At 39.8% G+C, this 21,539-nt stretch overlaps 1 protein-coding gene across 2 annotated transcripts; it reads right to left on the reverse strand.

Annotated features, from left to right (window-relative positions):
* Positions 1-5,057: 5,057 nt before the first annotated feature.
* On the reverse strand, positions 5,058-16,796 carry TUBAL3 (tubulin alpha like 3). Of its 2 annotated transcripts, none has more exons than XM_055352058.2 (4): positions 16,737-16,796; positions 12,790-13,033; positions 7,279-7,431; positions 5,058-6,411 (listed from the first exon to the last, which is right to left on the reverse strand). In XM_055352058.2, the coding sequence occupies exons 1-4, from the start codon at positions 16,737-16,739 to the stop codon at positions 5,471-5,473; spliced, it is 1,341 nt and encodes a 446-aa protein (XP_055208033.2). In that variant the 5' UTR covers positions 16,740-16,796; the 3' UTR covers positions 5,058-5,470. The 2 variants fall into 2 exon arrangements, with proteins under 2 accessions (XP_055208033.2, XP_055208034.2); XM_055352059.2 differs by having other exon boundaries at positions 12,790-12,913; positions 16,737-16,775.
* Between the last annotated feature and the right edge of the window lie 4,743 nt (positions 16,797-21,539).

Genomic DNA, 21,539 nt, shown 5'->3' on the forward strand with positions numbered 1-21,539 from the left:
ACTTTTTTCATTTACACTATGTACAGAGAAATGTTTAGACCCAACTTACAATACGTAGGGAGGCTGAACGTAATCTAATACTACATAGAGAGCAAGCAATGGGCTGGGGCACAGTCAAAAATGACGATGTTGCCTAGGACCTGCTTAAGTGGGAAAGCGATGCCATAACCACTGAAGGAAGAACAGATTTCATTTGAAAAAACAGTTTTTCCAGGGGGAAGTTAAATTTAAGTGTAGCTAAAGCATCTGTGAGGATAGGTCCAACAAGTGGGCGGAAATTTTAGTATAAGACTCAAGAAAGAAAGAAAACTTAGACAGTTGTAACAGTCACCGCATAGTGATACTGTGGTTGTGAGTAACATAAATAAGGGCAGGGGAGAGAACCAAGTGTGTCTCCATTAGAGGAAGACAAGGAGGCAGTTTAGAAGGTCGGATGCAGTGGCTGATGTCTGTAATCCCAGCATTTGGGAGGCTGAGGAGGGAGAATCATTTGAGCCCAGGAGTTCAAGATCAGCCTGGGCAACATGGCAAAACCCTGTCTCTACAAAAAATACAAAAAAAAAAAAACTAGCTAGGTGTGGTGGGGTACACCTGTGATCCCAGCCACACAGGAGGCTGAGGCAGGAGGACCACTTGAGCCCAGAAGGTTGAGGCTGCAGTGATCCATGAACATGCCACTGCACTCCAGCCTGGGCAATGGAGTGAGACCCCATGTCACATAATAATACTACATTTTTTTTAAAAAATGAGACAGTATAGAAGGAGAGTCTGGGAAGATCTCAGACATAGGAAAAGCACCAAGTAGTGTCACAGAGTCAAAGGAAAGGTTTCATGAGAATCAGCAAATGATTAAGGTCAAGCAATCTGAAGGCTGAGAAAGTCATTGCTTTGATGAATAAGGCATTATGGGTGATCTTCAAGACAACAGCTTCAGTAGAGTGGTGGAGAGACACCAAATTACAAAGGCTGGGAGCAAACAGAGAATGCGCTGGAGGCGTCACATGCATATCCTTTTTAAAAGTTTCGTAGAGTGGAGAGATGTGATAGCACATTGCAGGGATAGCAGAATCCAGAATAAAGGTGGTTTTCTGAATGGGGAGACTGAACCTATAAGTAGGGGACAGAAAATAAATCAATGGAGAAAGGGAGATGGAATGTACAAGAGAGATCAAAGGAGCAAGGCCTCCTAGAAGGCAGGAGTCAGGAGAGAAGGTGCAAAGATAACCAACGGTCTTGGAAAGAATATTTTTCCTCAGGGACTGTAGAGGATATGTGAAGATTCAAAATAATTTTAAGGAGGAGATTGAAGAGGAATATTAGAAGTTAAAATCAGATAGATGTGATTACAGTAGGGTAGGAAATAAGGTACTTTCCAATTTAGAAAATATTGGAGTGCCTACAATATGCCTGACACTACAAATACACAGATGAATACGGTATCTCCTGCCTCAAGATCACGTTTAATTAGTGTTTATAGTCCTCAAAGTTATCTCAACCATTATTCCAATGACCTCCTACTCACTCCTTGAGGGAGAAAGGCAAATATTATTCCTTCTTAACCCCAATGTTAAATATTCAGCCAAAGTACATTAAGTGAGTTTGCCAAAGTCTCAACAGACAGTGTTGATAATGAATATTGGGCTAGAACATAGTGTCATTTCCTGTATTTAACTGCTGCTATAAAATATGGCTTCTGCCATATCTTACTTCACAAATCCTTGAGTCTTTTCAAATGTCCTTGGTCCACCTCTCATAAATGCAAAATTTAAGAAGTACAGAACCATAAAAAATAAGACAATAAGAGGGATAATATATACCCTAATATGCTTCCTAGATCCTTCAGGAATATCAATATATCTTCAACAGACATGACTATCTACTATATGCATGGCACTGTGTCAGATGCCAAAAGTACAAACATTAAGAATAATGCTCTGCTCTCTTGAAAGAGTGCAATAGAAGAAATAAGAAAAGAATGAAAATAAAAACAATATAGAGAATTTGTAATGCCCAAAGATAAATAGAACTAAGGCCCTGAAAGTTACATAGAATTTATAAAACAATATTTAATTCATTGCTTTAATGCATCCTATGGACTTATAACATTAAGCAGGTTATTTCATGTCCCTAGGCCTCTGTCTTGCCAAGCACAAACATTCTTATCAACTCTTCATAGTTTTTATAACTATCATTGGAATAATTTGTCAAAAGTATAGCTACTTTAAACTCTACTAAAAAATGGACTTTTGCCTGTATGCAAAATATTCAGTAATAGAATTATTCATAAATTACATAGATCTGTATCTGTTCAATTGGATTTTCAATGAAAAAGAAAGATCTAACAACTACCAACAAACATAACTGAAATGTCTTTGGGTTTAATAGAACAGATCAAATTATTTCCACATAGTATTTTCCAAAGCTTATGTAAGGTAGAAAATATATAGTTGGAAGCAGAGAGGTAGAAAAAAGATAAAAAATATTTTTTAAAAAAAGTGCATGCAACATTTGGGACAATGTAAAGGAATTATATGTGCAGTCTAAGTCACATAAGGAAAGGAAAGCTCAAATGATATTTGAAGAACTATTGGCCAAGCATCTTCCAAAACTGATAGGAGACATCAAGCCACAGATTCTAATAGCTCTAAAAAGTTCAAGTAGGATGAACATAATAAAAACACACCCAAGCACATCACTGTTAAATCACCAAAGGAAAAAAAAAACACTACTTTCCAGAATACAATAAGATCAACAGCTGACTTTTCAATAGAAATAATGAAAGCCAGAAAACTATGGAATGGCATATTTCAAAATGCTGAAACAAAATAACTGTCAACCTAGAATTCTATACCCAGAGAAAATATCATTTAAAGATGAAGGTAACCTAAACATGTTTAGAGAAAAATAAAAATAGAGAGGATTGTCTGCTGGCAGATCTACATTAAAAGATTGCTAAAATGAGTTATTTTGTCAAAAGGGAAATAATCCCAGATGGAAGCATAGTAATGCAAGAAGGAATGAAGAGTGCCAGAGAACTAAACTAGGAGGCTAAATCTAAGCCAACATCCATTATTTAAAACAATGATAATAATAGTATAGATTCTTTCCATTGAACAAGGTTTTGAAAGTGTACTCCAAAGAGTTGAAGAAACCAATGACTAACAGAAATTATTGAGTTTTCAGGATGACAGATAAGAAAAGAAAGAACTTGATAAAATGCTGAAACTACCTCTGCTTATAAGATATTTTTTTAACTAGCTGAAATTGGTTTGAACCAATATGGCCAACCAGAGTCTGTGCAGAATGAGCTTGCTGATGTAGCAGCCTCAACTTCTACCATGTTTCATACTAATGTCTCCTCATTTTGTACATGCGTCCCATGAGGAAGCATGAGGAAATAACCCATGAGGAAGCATGAAGACCTTCCAGACCTTCCCCTTCCTTCCACCAATCACCTACTAATCCCAGAACCTAGCCACTAAACCTTTTCTAATAAAAATACTGTCTTAGACCCAGCACAGGGAGACAGATTTGAGCTGAATTTCTATCTTCTTGTTGGTCAATTCACAATAAAAGCCTTTCTTTTCTCAAAAACGCAATGCGACACTGTTGGCTTCTAGCACATTGGGCAGCAAGCCCTTTTGCTCAGTAACAGTTTTCTTCCACACTTCAATAAAGAGCCAATTCTAGATATTGTTGGTCTATGTTGGATATAGTGAAGACACACTAAAGTTCACCAAATCATTCCTTTTGTTTGGACAAAATAATTTTTTTAACTTACTTTCCTCCAAATGTTTGATCCCATCAAGTCAGAGACATGAGAATGACAGTCACGTTCCTTTCCCTGTTACTATACCAGGAATCCTGGCACATCTCAATTAACAGGCTCCAAACACAACCCTGTTATGAGGTTGTTTTCGTGTGAACAGAAGTTGAGCCCTTGGCAGAGAAGCTTGGAAGTGGAGTCCAAAGGGGACACAGCCAGATACTTAGAGACTTGGCGACTGAGCAAAAACTCAGCGATAGTTGTCTGTGCTGGGAAAAAAAAAAAATCCTTACTGGCATTGAAGAGTAGCTAAATATCATTTCCACCAAACAGTGGTCATTGGCTTCCGTGGTGAGAATGGTTTCAACTGAAAGCAGGCAAAATGGTACATTGTTTGAGTACCACTCTTAAAGGCCACATCTCAGGGGAGTGATTTTAGTATGTAAAAGAATCTCCCAAGAAACTGTTAGAAATGGAGGGTTATACTTTCCACTCAATGTTGCTGAGAACCTATAAATACTCAAAAAATAGATCTTACCAAAAAAAAAAATACAGAGCGTCCATTTTTGAGTCCAGTTGCACCAGCAAGAAGGTAGTAGCCTTGTAGTTTGAGGAATCTCAAAACAGATACACAACTTCATGCCTCCAGCCAAGGCTTTAGTGCCTCCTATCTTCCGATGTCTACCTGAGCCAAAAGCATGTACCCGGTTGAGGCCAAGAGTATAGCTGAAGGGTGAGGGCTGACAGGTTAAACAGCGCAGGTGGATGAGGCTCCTGAGGATTATCTACCATCAGTCCAAGAGCAACACCTCAGCCCAACTCAGTACCTTTGCAGCATCTAAGTTGCCTTAATTCCAAGTATTAGTGAGACAAAATATTGTGGTTATTTAAAATCTCACTAGTGGTTTTAATGCATTTATAGCTTTGTCCAGAGTAAATTATTTTCTCAAATGGAACTATTCAGTGCCAAAAATTAATTCCATTTAGTGTTTTTGTAAATCTCAAATCCTTAGGACACAGCCCCTCCAGCCCCCAGGATTCTAGCTTAGCAAGTCAATAGAGAAGCTCAACGATCTGCATTTTTACTAAACTTCTGAAGTGACTCTGGCACAGAGTTAAGCGGGTGACACTTTGAGAACACCACCTCCAGGAAAGGGAAGTGGAAGAGATGGCTTTCACCTCTGACCTGCAGGACACCCAGATTCAAGTTTTAGAAAGACCCAAGTTTGTTTACATAAAAAGCAAACTGAGCCCTTTGGGCACACATTTCAAAGAAGAATAAGAATCATACTGAAAATATTTATGATTTAATCAGTGTAAAAAATGTAGACATGGGGGAAAAAACATTCGTAATCAATATGTGCTGTTTTCTACTTCAGGTACCAGAAAGGAAAAGCATAAACTTTAGGATTTCATTGTCTCTTGGTAAAACAAAAAAATCCCACCTAGAAGTGACTCAGCAGTTCAAAGGACTCTAAGCTTCCAAAGGCTCCCAGGTAGCAGAGCTGACTTGCACCAGTAGACCAGGAAATAATGCATTCATTGTTGGTACTGACCCACTCAATTTAGTGTGGAACCTAGAGTCTTGCCTGATTTGAGTTCATTTTTCTTCTCATCAGGGGAACTACCCACTAGGCATACAACGGCTTGAAAAGAAAACATGCCATTTTAACTTGACATTCACTTGCACCCATCATACATGCCTCAGAAACTTTGCCCCACTTCCTCATAGTCCCTCTCCAGGGCTGCCAGATCTTCCCTGGCCTCCAAGAACTCTGCTTCTTCCATGCCTTCTCTGAGGTACCAGTGCAGAAATGCTCTCTTGGCATACATGAGGTCAAACTTGTGGTCCAGGCGGGCCCAGGCCTCCACAATCGCCGTGGTGTTGCTCAGCATGCAGATGGACCGGTGGACTTTGGCCAGGTCCCCACCTGGCATCACCATGGGCGGCCAATTGTTGATGCCCACCTTGAAACCAGTTGGACTCCAATCTACAAACTGAACAGAGTGCCTCGACTTCGTGGCTGCGATTGCTGCATTCACTTCCTTAGGGACCACATCCCCTCTATAGAGTAGGCAGCAGGCCATGTACTTCCCAAGCCGAGGATCGCACTTGACCAGCTGGTTGGAGGACTCAAAGCAGGCAGTGGTGATGTCTGACACAGAGAACTGCTCATGGTAGGCTTTGTCAGCAGAGACGATGGGGGCGAAGGCTGTCATGGGGAAATGTATTCTCGGATAAGGTACCAGGTTGGTCTGGAATTCGATTAGGTCCACATTCAAGGGCCCTTCAAACCGGAGGGAGGCAGTGATGGAAGATACCACCTGAACCACCAATCTATTGATGCTGGCATGAGAGGGGCATTCAACACCGAGTTTACGATGGCATATATCATAGACGGCCTCGTTGTCCACCATGAAGGTACAGTCCGTGTGCTCTGTGGTGGAGTGTGTGGTGAGGACAGAGTTATAAGGCTCTACCACGGCAGTGGAGATCCTGGGGGCTGGGTAGACCGAGAACTCCAGCTTAGTCTTTCTGCTATATTCTCCTGTGAGCCTCTCCATTAAGAGAGACGTAAACCCTGAACCAGTGCCTCCTCCAAAGCTTCGGAAAATCAAAAATCCCTGAAGTCCACCACACTGTTCTGCCTGGAGAAAGTAAATGAGATGTGAGAATTCCGCTGAATAAAGCCAGAAGCAGTGAATTGGATGGTAGTGGTAGGATACAACAGGTTTCCCCAAAACAAAATCTTTCAGAAAGGACTCCTTTGCCTTTGTTAACCCCACAACAAACATAGCTACTTTGAAATACTCTCAAGGGGACTTCTGGAGTAGGCAAAGCACTTCAGAGCTTTACTATAAGCAGAGCATAAATATCCACCTGTCTTTCACTGACCTCTGTGCATTTATCTGTATGTGATTGCAAACAAGGCCTTCATCAGTAACAAAGAAAATGACAAAACACTGAAGCAAAATAACATTCCCCGACGTCTATGCTCCATCTGGCATGCTGGTGTAAAAGGCGTTGTAGTAGCTAACAAATATGGCAAACACCAAAACTCTTACTTAGCAAAGGGTCTCCAGACTCAGGCCCCTAAAGAGGAATTAACTATCAGTAAATAGAGTCACGCATCTCCAGATAGGGAGTGCCTCTTGCTAACTTCATAAACATCAGTTACTCTTGGAAAATGACAGGTTACTCTTGGAAAGTGACAGGTTTTAGAGTGCTATGGGAGTCTCTCATAACAAGATGAACCCTGTGTTAGGAGAACCAGGGATGATCAGGTGATCAGGGGACCCCCCCCCAATAAGTATAAAAGTTTCTGTCTCCTTCCTAGTAACAAGGGGAAATCAAAGCCAAGATGAGAACCCCTCCCCAGTTCTGAGCACCCAGACCAGCACCCAGGGAGAGACGGTTGGTGGCGATGGTGACAGCAGATAATGCTTGTGAGTTCTGCCGCAGGACCCCACATGCCCCAGGCACAGCCCACTCGGAGGAGAGGGGGAGCCACTTGCCAGCTTCCGGGTCCTCTCCAGCACAAGGTCGATGACCTCCGACCCCACAGAGTAACGGCCTCGTGCGTAGTTGTTGGCAGCATCCTCCTTTCCGCTAAGGAGCTGCTCGGGGTGGAAGAGTGAACGGTGCTGGCCCGTCCGGATCCCATCTGCAGAGGGTGAAAGGAGGTCAGTGCAACTCACCCAGTGCAATTCAGCCGTCCACCTGCTGCTAGTCCTCCTGGAGCCTCCCTGTACTTGACTCCCATGCTTTCTCTCAATGTTGTGGTCCAGGAATGGAATTTAGATAGTGCTGAATTAGCCTGTCTTAGTCCAGGAAAAGTGGAATTTTTACATATACGTGGAAAGTATGTTTTTCTACCATGCACCCCTTATTAGTTTCCTAGTGCTGCCATAACCAATGACAACAAACGTCATGGCTTAAAACAATAGGAATTTATTTCCTAACAGCTCCGGAGGCTGGAAGTCTAACATCAAGGCGTTGGTAGGCTTGGTTCCTGCTGGAGGCCCCAGGGAGCGTCTGGTCCAAACATCTCTCCTGGCACCTGGTGACTTACAATTCTTAGCTCTCGTTGGCTTCTAGCTACCCACTTCCAATCTCTAGCTCTGGCATACAAGCCTTTTCCCCTGTATGTGTGTCTGTGCTCTCTCCTCTGATAAGGACACAATTCTTTAGCATTAGGGCCCACCCTAATCCAGGAGGGCCTCATTTTAACTAGCTACATCAGCAAAGACCCTGTTTCCAAATAAAGTCACATTCTGGGATTGCAGATGGATATGAATTTGGGGGGACACACTTCAACCCACTGCCCACCCTAGGACACATTGGCATTTTGAGACAAGTATTTTTATCTACAAATTGCCAACTGTGTGCTGGAAAGGCACACAGAAAGGCATATCCAGGGCGCAGTGGCTCACACCTGTAATCCCAGCACTTTGGGAGGCTGAGGCAGGTGGATCACTTGAGGTCATGAGCTCAAGACCAGCCTGGCCAGCATGGTGAAACCCTGTCTCTACTAAAAATACAGAAAATTAGCCAGGCATGGTGGTGGGTGCCTGTAATCCCAGCTACTCGGGAGACTGAGGCAGGAGAATCACTTGAACCCAGGAGGTTGCAGTGAGTGGAGATCACGCCATTGCACTCCAGCCTGGGCAACAAGAGTGAAATTCGTCTCAAAAAAAAGTAAAATAAAATAAAATGAATTTTAAAAAATGAAGGAATATCCATCTTTTAAATCTGCTTTAAAAGAGGATTTAACAGGGAAGGCACGGCAAACTCAAATGCCCACACGACCCAAATGCTGAGTGCATAAATGCATGACGCAGGACAATTGGCGTTAAGATGTTGGCAGTATCCAATACAACTGAGGGTAGCCCCTGCCAGGTCTCATTGCCTTTTAAAAACCTGGGCAGCGTGCCCTACTCCTCCACCTTAGAATTACTCAGATAGCATTATTCCTGATGATTAAACAGCAATGTTTCAGGGCTAAGTAGGCTTTGGGACGGCTGCCCTGGTTACTGTGGGATACTGCATTGCTTAGTAGTTAAATGCATGTTTCAAGAATCAGTTTCCTGGGTTCCTATCTTGCCTTCCTCACTAAGCTAGAGAGAAGTTACTTAGTCAATGATTTTAGCTCATAAATAAGGATTATAACAAGATCTACCCCATTGAGCTGTTACGAGAACATAGGGCACAACGCACGGCCCATATAACAACAGCAATTATAAGTAACAATGATAGAACTGGCTTCATGACATGCATTTATGCAGATTTACCTCATTATACACCACCAGCCTTGGCAGCAGATAGCTGAGCCAGTCCTAGAAGCTCACAGCCTAAGGAGAGATGCATTGTGTTTCTGTTTAATAAGAGCACGATTGTTTTTCAATTCACCGTGCCTTCCGTGCGTGACCATGAATTTCTAAACTCCAATTTTGCAACCTCTCAAATAATATTTATTGAAATTGAGTTTAAATAACTTTTAACTAGCTTACACACAAACCTCCCCCAGAGCTAGGATGTTTAAAAGATATATTTATAAACAAGATATAAGTGAAAGTGTAATTCTGGGTGGACTATTTCCTTCTCATCTGAAGCTATAAGGCTGCATTCAGGCTAAGGAGGTAATTTACAGAAGCTTCCTTCTTCATGACAATGTTGAGTCGGGATCTTGAGGGTCAATAGCTTCATAAATTATTTCCATAAAATCCATTATCTCAGGGCTTAGTGGTTGCAGCACCTGCCGTTCATAAGTAATCCATGCCATCCACTCTAACTTCCCGGGCACAGATTGCTCAGCAGCTTTAGTACCCAGCATGGTGCCCTTTAATCAATACCCTCAGAGACATCAATGGCTTTTGAACAATTACATGATGGCTCCTTAGCTTCCTTAACTACGGTGTCATTCAGCTGCATTCCACTTCAATCATCATCACTCAGAACTCTCCCACTTCCAAAATCTTAAACATGCAAATTCCTTTTTCTGACCACAACTTCCTCACTTTGCCCTAACTTCACCCTTGAGCCTGCCCCAGACCATCTTCCCAGCCTCATCCCCTGCTTTGAGCTCCTGCTCACACCTATGCCTAGCCAAGCTGAACTCCTGGTTACACTTGCGGGGCATTCCTTCATGACTCTGAATTTGCAAATGCTGTCACCTCATGAGAAGGTGTGTGAGGCTGGGTGTGGTGGCTCATGCCTGGAATCCCAGCACTTTGGGAGGCCAAGGTGAGAGGATTGTTTGAGGTCAGGAGTTTGAAACTAGCCTGGGCAATATAGTGAGACCCTATCTCTATAAAAAACAAAAAAGTGGCCGGGTGCGGTGGCTCTTGCCTATAATCCCAGTAGTTTGGGAGGCCGAGGCAGGTGGATTACTGGAGGTCAGGAGTTCAAGACCAGCCTGGCCAATGTGGTGAAACCCTGTCTCTACTAAAAATACAAAATTAGCAGGGCATGGTGACATGTGCCTGTAATCCCAGCTACCCAGGAGGCTGAGGCAGGGGAATCACTTGAACCCGGGAGGCGGAGGTTGCAGTGAGCAGCGATAGTGCCATTGAACTCCAGCCTGGGCAAAAAGAGCAAAACTCCATCTCAAAAAAAAAAAAAAAAAAAACCAAACTTATCCACATGTAGTGACATGTGCCTGTAGTCCAAGCTACTCAGGACCCCAAAGTGGGAGGACTGCTTGAGCCCAGGAGTTCACTGAGCTATGATTATGGCACTGCACTCCAGCCTGGGTGACAGAGCGAGACCCAGTCTCTCTCGCTCTAAAAAACAAACAAACAAACATATTGGATGACTCCCCAGTTATTCATTCCTTCTGCCTTGCAGAGCAAGCTTGTCCATCCTGCAGCCCAGGATGGCTTTGAATGGGTTCCCATGCAAATTGGTAAATGTTCTTAAAATATTATGAGATTGTTTTGCAATATTTTTTTGGTTCATCAGCTATTGTTAATGTGAGTATATTTTATGTGTGGCCCAAGATAATTCTTCTTCTTCCAATGCGTCCCAGGGAGGCCAAATTATTGGACACCCTTGTTGTAGAAATGTCTATTAAGTTGTATCATATACAATACAATTAACTTTTTTAGATTAAAAAATAGTCATATACTGGCAATTTTATATGGCTCAATTTCAACAGTGTTGTTATAACTATTTATATTTTCTTCTTCACTAGATTAGGCTACTTTCCTGTTAAAAGACAATAGATTTAATAAGAAGGCAAACCTAGGACCAAACCCAGCTCTACTCTAATAACTCAGTGATCTTAAGCAAGTTCCTTGACTTCCCCAAGATTTATAAAGTTCCTCATCTATAAATTGAGGATGATAATAATGTCTCCTGACAGAGTGTTTAGAGAATTAGAGGAAAATACCCGTGCAGTTCCCCAACTAGTAAACAATAGCTGCTGTGGACTAAATGGCTCTGTCCCCCCACAGTTCATGCGTTGAATCCCTAATCCCTGATGTGATGGTATCTGGAGGTGAGTCTTTGTGAGTAATTAGGTCATAAGGGTAGAGACTTCATTATGGGATTAGGGCCCTTATAAGAAGAGACACAGACTATTTCTCTGCCATATGAGAATACAGTGAGAAGGCAGCCATCCGCAAGCTGGGAAGAGAGCCTTCACCAGAAGCCAACCACCAGGCACCCTGGTCTCAGACTTCCAGCCTCCAGAATTGTGAGAAATCAACAACTGTTGTCTAAGCCACCAGGTCCATGGTGTTCCGATACAGCAGTCCAAGCTGACCAAGACAGGCATCTTCACGTCGAAGGCAAAAATCAACATTTATTCATCTTTGTACTCCTATCACCCAGCTGAAGTGTTTATGGGGTTGTATTCAATTCCTTCTTATCATGATCTTGAATTCGTCAGCCTCTCCTTTTCTCCATCCCTCCCACTCTCTCAGTCAACAGCCAGCACCAAGGGGCAGCGATGTAAATGAATGACTTTCAAAGTGGATACCCCAGTTCCCACTTGAGCCTTCCAAGCTGGTACCACATGGAGCACAGGCGAGCTGTCGCCTCTGAGCCCCACCCAAACTGTAGATTCATGAACAAACCAGCAATCATTATTGCCTTAAACCACTAAATGTAGGGGAAGTTTATTACACGCCAACAAATAATGGGATGCACAACATCAAACCCAAATCTACCCCACTGTCTAGCTTTTCTCTTAAGTCAGTAAGAGTCCCTTCTCTCTCCTGTATTTTTCTACCTCCATTTCAAGAGTTTTTGCATGACATACTACAAGTATATTGTTAGTAATCACAAAATTGTACTGTTTTTTCCATAACTAGGGTATATATTTGGCCTCTCGTTCCTTTAGGATTCTTTTCAAATATTCTACTCTTTTTAAGCAACTATAGAAAAACTTTTTGATTCTTTGCCAGTGCCTTCTAGCAAATGGCTCTCAAACCCAGGAAAAGACTTAGTGTTCTGTTATGATATATGTGTGGATCAATTAGCAGGTCTTAATTCATTTCATCACACAGATAAAGAAGGCTAACCTAGGCCAAGCGCGGTGGCTCACGCCTGTAATCCCAGCACTTTGGGAGACTAAGGCAGGTGGGTCACTTGAGGTCAGGAGTTCAAGACCAGTCTGGCCAACATAGTGAAACTCCATCTCTACTAAAAATACAAAAATTAACCAGGCATGATGGTGTGTGCCTGTAATCCCAGCTACTCAGAGGCTGAGGCAGGAGAATGGCTTGAACCCAGGAGACAGAGGTTGCAGTGAGCCCAGATCACGCTACTGCACTCCTGCCTGAGTGACTCATCTCAAAATAAATAAATAAATAAATTTAAATTTAAAAACACTAATCTGGTCTTCCCTTTGGGTGTGTTTGTCATGTTAATCACCCATGGCCACTGAGTAAGCCTCTACATTTGGGAAAGGTCCATGTGATTCCATTCAGATAGACCTGTATAATCTGCTAATCCCACCCACTTGATTTGTTTGAGTGTGGCTCCAGTTAAGTATGCTAGAATGGAACATTTATTGTACCTATAACAGTTGGCTCGAAGTCCACGAAGAGTGCTCTAGGCACATGCTTCCCAGCTCTTGTCTCACAGAAGAAGGTATCGAAAGATGCATTTGTGTGCTCCATTTTTGCATTTTCCAGCTGATCCTGTTGACGGTCAAGAACAACGCCGTTTGGCTGGATTCCATGTTCCAGGCAATAGAGTTCCCAGCAGGCGTCCCCAATCTGGATGCCAGCTTGACCGATGTGGATGGAAAGGCACTCCCTCTAAAATAAGTCATGGTGAGTTGGAACTGAGCAGGTGTTTAGAAAACAGGAGATCTGTTACTCAGCCCTTCTGGTTACAAATGACAGAAACCAAGCTAGCTTAAGGCCACAGAGGAATGTGTTATAAGGATAATCAAAAGTGTTTCATGGAAACCAAGACCCAGGGTACAGCTAAGCTTCAGGGAAAATTAAACCTGGGATTTAAATTCCATTAAAAAGTTTATTTTAACAACATAAGTTAAGCACCTACTCTGTACTGGGCTAAGAATTGAATTAAGACAAACACATACACAATGCAAATCAAAATACAACTAATTTCACTTTATTCTTTTAACATAGGTGAGATGTGTATGTGTGTGTATGTGTGTGTGTGTAGTTATATTTATCAGGTGGGCTTGTCTAGAAAGAAAATTAGCTAGTTATTGGAAAGAAATAAAACTAACAATATATAGCCTTGTCAAGTACTAAAACTCATTGCAGATAAATTTAAAATGTTATCTTTACCATTCATACGCACTCTGAATAAGGATGGATATACTAAACTTAAAACTAGTGGGAAATTTTACAAGGCAAAATGCAATAGATTTAACAATTCCAAAATGTAAAAGTTTTATAACAAACATATAGAGATAAAAATTGATTTTATATACATCAACTTTCTAAAAAAAACACTTAAGACATCCACTAGATAGGCAAATGATATAAACAAACAAATTACAAAAGAAAGACTCTAAAATGCAAGGATGTAGGCTGATGGCATTCACAAGCATCATAATTCATAAGCATGAAAACCAAAAACCAATCTATTTAATCTAACCATTTATATATTGTTGAGCATTTAAAGGATGTTACATCAACACAATGACATGTTATGCAACCCTTAAATGTTTTCCCAAAAAAAAAAGATTTATGACATGGGAAATGCTTATGATAACATATTAAGTAAAAAGCACATAAGATGCATAATTGCATATAGAGTATGATGTCCAATATGTTCAAAAATAGGCATAAAAATATAAAAGAAAATGCATCAAGATATTAAGTCTAGTAATATCTGGGTAGTGATTTTATTTTCTTGTCTAAACTTTACTATTTCTTCCACCTTCATATTCCCCCATCCCACTTTAAATCATCCTTTTTTTAAGGCAAACAACTATTCTGTTAAACAGACAATGATCTACGTTTTTAAGAGAAGGAAAGAAAAAAAAGAGAAGGAAAGTAAAAGCTAAATCCTAAGAAATCTAAGGTGATAGCAATCGCTGTTCTTAATATTGGTGTGGTTTGATTGACTGTGGTGCTGAAACAAATCTATTTAGGGGGTCTTGAAGAATGAGACCCCCATGTCTTCTGCATCATCAGGGCCATTTGGGCTGTTTGACCAGATAAGCTGAGGGGAGCCCTGCCCTTGTTCATGGCTACACTGCCCTAAAGCCTGAGATTCAACTACTGAAAGACCTCAGGCCTCCTGTCAATCCCTCACCTGTGATCTACACAGGGGTCCCCAACCCCCGGGCCACAGACCAGTACCAGTCTGTGCCCTGTTAGGAACTGGGCTTCACAGCAGGAGGTGAGCAGCAGGTGAGTGAGCATTACTGGCTGAGCTCTGCCTCCTGTCGGATCAGCGGCAGCATTAGATTCTCAAAGGGGCACTAACCCTATTGTGAACTGCGCATGCAAGGGATCTAGGTTGTGTGCTCCTTATGAGAATCTAACTAATGCCTGACGATCTGAGGTGGAACAGTTTCATCCAGAAACCATCCCCACTGCCGACTCCATGGAAAAATTGTGTTCCACAAAACTGGTTCCTGGTGCCAAAAAGTTGAGGACCACTGGTCTACACAGACCACTAGTCAGAGGAAAGTAAGGAGAGGGCTCTGGTCGGCCACACCCCTGTAATCTGACGTGGATTCTGTTCATGTTCAATGGCATCAAACCTTTGTACTTTGTCTCTGTGATTCACAAGGCATAACAGCCCTCTTTGCTTCATGACCAATTCAAGTTCACTACCTTAGTAGGGCTTCCATCTTGTTTATTTTCTGTGCAACTATCAGTCTCTCTAATTTAGAAAGCACTTCACTTAGGACAAACTAATATTCCACCTCTCAAGACAGCATATTCTGTTATAAACAGGCTTCAGATACCCCTTATCAGACTTCAGATAACCTTAATCTTATTCCTCTCCCCTTCTGTCGGACTTAAAGTGCTGCAAATACATCAGCTGCTGGAATCTGATCAAAACTTGGCTCCTTAAATTTAAGTTAACATTGTAAAAGGAGAGGATGAATGTTCATTGTTTCTACATCATTAAAACCTCTTACTTTGTAAAGTTTACATGTAGATTTCTCTGTCTTCTCCACTGGCTACCACCCAGTCCTGTGTTACAGTGACGAGTAAAATTCAGGTGTACATGTGGTATTTGTTCATAATAGTCACAGTAAAAATAATCACTAACATTAAAAAAAAAAAGATTGTTCCTCTTCACGTGGTCTGTTCAAGTGACTCAGAAAGCAGAGTGATGCTGTTCTTTTTGAACTCAGCACAAATAGCATGGACTAACAAGCATCCTTCGTCTTTGAAGGAGCTTAGCTTATAACGTAACTCTGTCCAAGGGTGTAGAAGACTATCTTTGCCTTATTCTTCTCTTAGCCTCTCCCTTTTTTCCAAATTCTCTATGAAAATATTAGTCACACTATAAAGTAGAAGACTATAAAATGTCCACTGAACGTCAACACTGATAAGTCATAGCATATTATTAAACACTGCTGTAAGGATTATTTGAATTACTAGAAAAGCATAACTCTCAATTAAACTTTTAATTTTGAGATCTTTGTAGATTGATATACAGCTGTAAGAAATAACATAGGAAGATCCCTTGTATCCCTTACCCATTTCCCGCAGTGGAAATATCTTGCAAGACCATAATACAAAATCACACCCAGAATTTTGACAGTGATAGTCAAGATACAGAACATGCTATTATCACAAGTCTCTCTAATGTTGAAAGGCATAATTTTTAAAAGCAAAACAATTTAAAATTTTTTAAATGTTGGACAGAGAGACCAATAGGGTGAGAAATCAAAGATCAAGAAGCAGTTCGAAATGTTGCTTCCATTGAAGAATTAAAAATTCAAAGATACTGAAAAACTGGCACAGAAGAAAATAAAGGGGAAATGGATCTGAAAAGGTCATCCCAAAACAGAATTATTGTAAGTTATTCTATTCATTGTGGTGCCCAAAGAACTAAACTCAAGGGAGGGCAAAGAAGATGTCTGCGCACTTTACCCTGCCAGGCATTTATGAGGTTAGCCATGGTTACCTAAGTCTGAAGTCCTCAGAAACTCTTAGCAGCCTAACGAAAAGTGAAGCAATGAATATCTACAGAAAAATCAGCACTCTGGGCCTAAAACAAAGGTGAAAACTAAAGGAAGGAAAGGTTTTTGCTTCAGTGCTTCAATTAATGGCAGCGAGATACTGCAAATCAACTGAGCTTTACCTTGAAAGAAGCAACATTACAGAGGAATAGATTACAGCCTGTCCACATCTGCTCCCAACTCATCTACATGGACATTGAAAGAAACAAATGTTTCTTTACAAATGTCTTCTCTTGCATTACAATTTTATTAAGAATTGTTTGCTGTGGGAAAAGGGCCAAATATGATTAGTAAAATTTCCTACAACAATGCATAGGCGTGTAGTCACTTACCATGCTGATGAGAACGTGCCCTTCCTGCCCTGTAGTAATGATTGAGGAGCCTCCCAGCTGAGCTTTATCACAGGGCCCGGAAATGACTCCACCTGAGGGCTGGAGCTTTCTTCACTTAAAGCAGTATAGCTTCTTTTTAGTTTTTTAGTTATCTGGTCTCAGAGTAGCTGTGTTGGGCCTGAACAACCTGGGATAAAGTTTGTACACAGCTACAGATGAACTACTGAGAGCTTATCCAAATCTGCGTCCAACTTATAACTATGTTGAAAAGAACATGTGTCTTTTAAAAATCACCCTTTTGGGTTAAGAATTTATTTAGCATTGGCAGAGAAAAGGAAAGAGTATGAGTAAAATTTTCTGCAACAGCAAAGTAGCTTTTTCTATTGCATGAGTACTATATGAATATCTTCTTAAATAAATTTAAACAATCCCTGAATACATACAGCAAACCAAGACAGTGTCCTTTTTACATCTGTGTCCTATGCATGCCTCTCAACCACTACCACATCCAAACATATGGGAATTTTCTGTTTTTATTATTATTGTCTTTTGAACTTTTATATTATTATACATAATATATACTTATGTTATTATTTTTTATTAATTGCACTAAGATCAGATAACACATCTTAACTGATTTCTCTCCTTATATATTTGCTAAAGCTTCCTTTATATTCTACTATATGGTCAATTTTTGAAAATATTCCATGAGTGTTGAAAAGAATGTGCATTATACATTTGTTGGATGCAATATTTTAGATAGATCGATCATTCAATCAATCAATCTATTAAATCAAATGGATTTATTGTGTAGTCCAAATTTTGCATATCAATTATTTCAAAAGATGTATTAAAATTTTTCATTATAATTGTGAATTTACCCATTATTTCTTTTTCTGTCAATTTTTCCTTTATATATTTTGAGGCCATGTTATGAAGAGCACATAAATTTTAAATTATTATATTTTCAAAAACTTTAACACTTTTTAATTTTTAAACTACCCTCCTTATATACATTAATGATTTTTACCTTAAAGTTTTTTGTTTTTTGTTTTTTTTTTTTTGAGATGCAGTCTTGCTCTGTCGTCCAGGTTGGAGTGCAATGGTGCGATCTCAGCTCACTGCAACCTCCACCTCCCAGGTTCAAGCGATTCTTCTGCCTCAGCCTCCCAAGTAGCTGGGATTACAGGTGCGTGCCACTATTCCTAGCTAATTTTTTTGTATTTTTGATAGAGACAGGGTTTCACCATGTTGGCCAGGCTGGTCTTGATCTCCTGACCTCGTGATCTGCCCGCCTTGGCCTACCTTAAAGTTTTTATGATCAAATATTAATATTACTACTTTAATACAGTTTTTTGGTTCACATTTGAATGATGTATTTTCCCATCATTTTACATTCTTAGAAACTTAAAACCTTTCCATATTCTCATATTTTGGATGTGTTCTTTGTATGCATGATATAACTGAATTTTTTTCTATTTTTGTATTTGAATTGGAAAATTCAGCTCATTACATTTAATATAACAACTAATATAGTTGGGTTTAGATATAGAGTACTATTTTATTTTGTGCTTTCAGTTTGTCTCCATTTTCTAAGTTCTCTTTTCTTCCTGATCTTCTTTTGAATTAATGACATGTTTTGTTAGCATAGTAACAATTTTATTATTCAGTAATCAAAACAAAATTTCTGTTATTCAAGAATCTTGGTTTCTACCAATTCTTCCTTACAACTTTGAGAAAATGAAGAAACCATAGTGTTCTTCAGCAGTTTTCTCCTGAACTTATTATAAATTATACTCTCTCTCATTTTGATCTTCATAAAGTCAATCCTATCTGTCTCTGTCAATAACTCCCCAAATGTTTAACATCCTGGTAGTTCCATATAATAAAAAGAAAAATTAAGCCAGGTCCATTTTATAAAATCAGAATGATATTTATTTTGTTGCTGTATCAAATTTTCTCCCACTGGTCCCAGATATTTTCAGTTTGAAACAAGATGAGGGAAAAATCAGATAATGTGAGTATCTCATTTCTAGTCCACTGATGTACTCAGTATCTTTCATTAACTTTTAAAAATTGTCAGTCTGACGTGGAGCTATGATTAACTTAGATTTACGTAGGAATTAGAAAGAAACTAGAAAAATCTCTTTTGTAGTATAATTTAAGAAATGCATCTTATCTTTTAGTAATTCCTTATTTCTTTGAAAGACTAAGTCTTAAAGAAAAAAGTTTCCTCAAGTGATAATAATTGGAATTTCAAGTCTGAAGAGGTCTTCTGGGGTGATAGTTTTTGTGTCAACTTGGCTAGGCTGTGGCACCCAGTTATCCAATCTAACACTAGTCTGGGTATTGCTGTGCAGGCATTGTGGAGGTGTGGTGAACATCTCCAGTAAACTTTGACTTTAAGTAAAGGACATCATCCTCAATAATGTGAGTGGGCCTCACCCAATCAGTTGAAAGACCATAAGAGTAAAATGGAGATTTCTCTGAGGAAGAAATTTCTCCTAAGGATGGCACCTTTAGTTTCAGCTTTAGCTGTTACTCAGGAGTTTCCAGCCTGCCAGTCTGCTAGCCTGCCCTATTGATTCCAGACTTTACAGCCCCACAATCACACTAACTTATTCCTTAAAATAAATCACACACACAATACTGACTCTGACATACTTGGTGGCCACCCTTAGGTTCTGAGAGTGAAAAAATGGCAGAGTGATAAAAGTGTGGTATTTATAGTTACGATGTCCTTGTTCAAAGTTCCTTTCTTGGCCAGGCACAGTGGCTCATGCCTGTAATCCCAGCACTTTGGGAGGCCAAGGTGGGCAGATCACCTGAGGTCAGGAGTTCAAGACCAGCCTGGCCAATGTGGTGAAACCCCATCTCTACTAAAAATACAAAAAATTAGCTGGGCGTGGTGGCGGGCACCTGTAATCCCAGCTACTCTGGAGGTTGAAGCAGGAGAATCACTTGAACCCTGCAGGCGGAGGTTACAGTGAACCAAGGTCACACCATTGCACTCCAGCCTGGGCAACAAGAGCAAAACTCCATCTCAAAAAAAAAATAAATAAATAAGTTCCTTTCTTAAGTATTTTTCATTGTGAGCCAGTCAATTCACTGGCCAAGTAATGAGACAAACAAAACCTTCTAAGCATGAAAATTTGTTACAAAAAAAAAAAATTATTCAACTCTGAGCAATAATTCTGATTGACATTCTGACATTTCTGAAGTTCTCTTTGGTAATTCTCTGTTGGCAGCCTCACAACCACAGCCAGATCACCATCCTTTGCCATTCTCTCTGGCCCCTACCATTGCACTGAAACCCCTTTCTCCTTCCTCCTCTGTTCTCCTCTCCTACTACTAATATAAATCAGTCTTTTAGACCTGCAGTGTCTTTAGGAAGATAGTCTAAGCGTTAAGAAAAATGAATTCCAGTCTACTTTGGATTAATAGCACCTTCTCTGGCCACACGTATTTCATCAATGAATTCCAGTCTACTTTGGATTAATAGCACCTTCTCTGGCCACACGTATTTCATCTCAAATTTTATTCTTCTCTAAGCTCAACAGCTAGATTTTGGAGTTTTCCATTTTCCTCATTGGAATACCTAAAAGTAAACCAATATGGTAAACAAATGATTCATAGATGATGGATGGATTGATTGACTGAGGCAAAAAATGAAACAACCTCCCCCCACATCACACATACACACACAGTGATAGATTTTAAGGGATGACAAACCTGATTTCAAATATTCTGCCCTATTGTGCCTATAAGTACACTTCTGCTTGTCAGAATGACAATCAATGCAGTCCACATACTTAGCTGTTGGACTACACTCCCTTTCCTTTGGCAGGAACAATTAAGTTTGACCCAATTAAAAATTACAGTCTAATAAACAGTTTTCTAAGTTATTCAATAGTAGATATAGTAAATATATTTTTAAAAATTTCAGACTTTATTATAACATTCTATATATAAATTATATGTATATGCACACATACAGACATTCATTCTCCTGAATGTAATTGCTGTTAGTTCATGAGAAGCTATGAGAAGATTCAGACGAAAAAGAAAAACGTTGATGCAAAGGGCAATTCTCTAGTTATTAAGACTACTAGTTTTCTAATGGTAGGTTATTGTTTGCAAATTTGCTACATTTTTCTATGGGAACCTACAGACCAACGGGGAATCATTTAGCTAGTAATAGCAATGGCAAACAAAATATCACATCAAAATCATCAAATAATTTGGAAATTAATAGAGTATTTTGATGAACACTTTGTACTCTAATATATACGTATATATATATAAAACTTAGTAAGCAGTTTTGCAAAAATAGTTTGATTTACTTAGATAATGAAAGAAAATAGATTTTTAAATTATTGATTTACATAATAATTTACATTCATTTATTGATTGTTGAATTTATTTAATATCAACTTGCAAAATGATTGGTGTCATCACACAGGGCTGAAGGTTTTGGAAATAATCTTTGAGGAAGTTCCCCAAAAGAATATTTGTTTTGCAAATCCATGGTTGAAAAAGTTTGGGTTACACTTTGCTCTAGTCAAGTTAGTAGGAATATCTTCTCAGAGACGGAGTTCTAGAGTCTGATTTTATATATATGAAAGCTGAAATCCAAACAATTTCCTCAAACCCTATCCCGGTGAATATTTTAAGGGAGAAGGATGATTTGTGGGGAACTGAAAGAGAGAGGATTCAGAGAACATTTGTCATGGTTTTGGGACTGTTCTATACAGTGTAAGACATAGAACATGGGGACAATGGCATTCAGACACCAGAAAGTTG

This window comes from Gorilla gorilla, chromosome 8, assembly GCF_029281585.2.
Source record: "Gorilla gorilla gorilla isolate KB3781 chromosome 8, NHGRI_mGorGor1-v2.1_pri, whole genome shotgun sequence".
Lineage (NCBI taxonomy): Eukaryota > Metazoa > Chordata > Mammalia > Primates > Hominidae > Gorilla > Gorilla gorilla.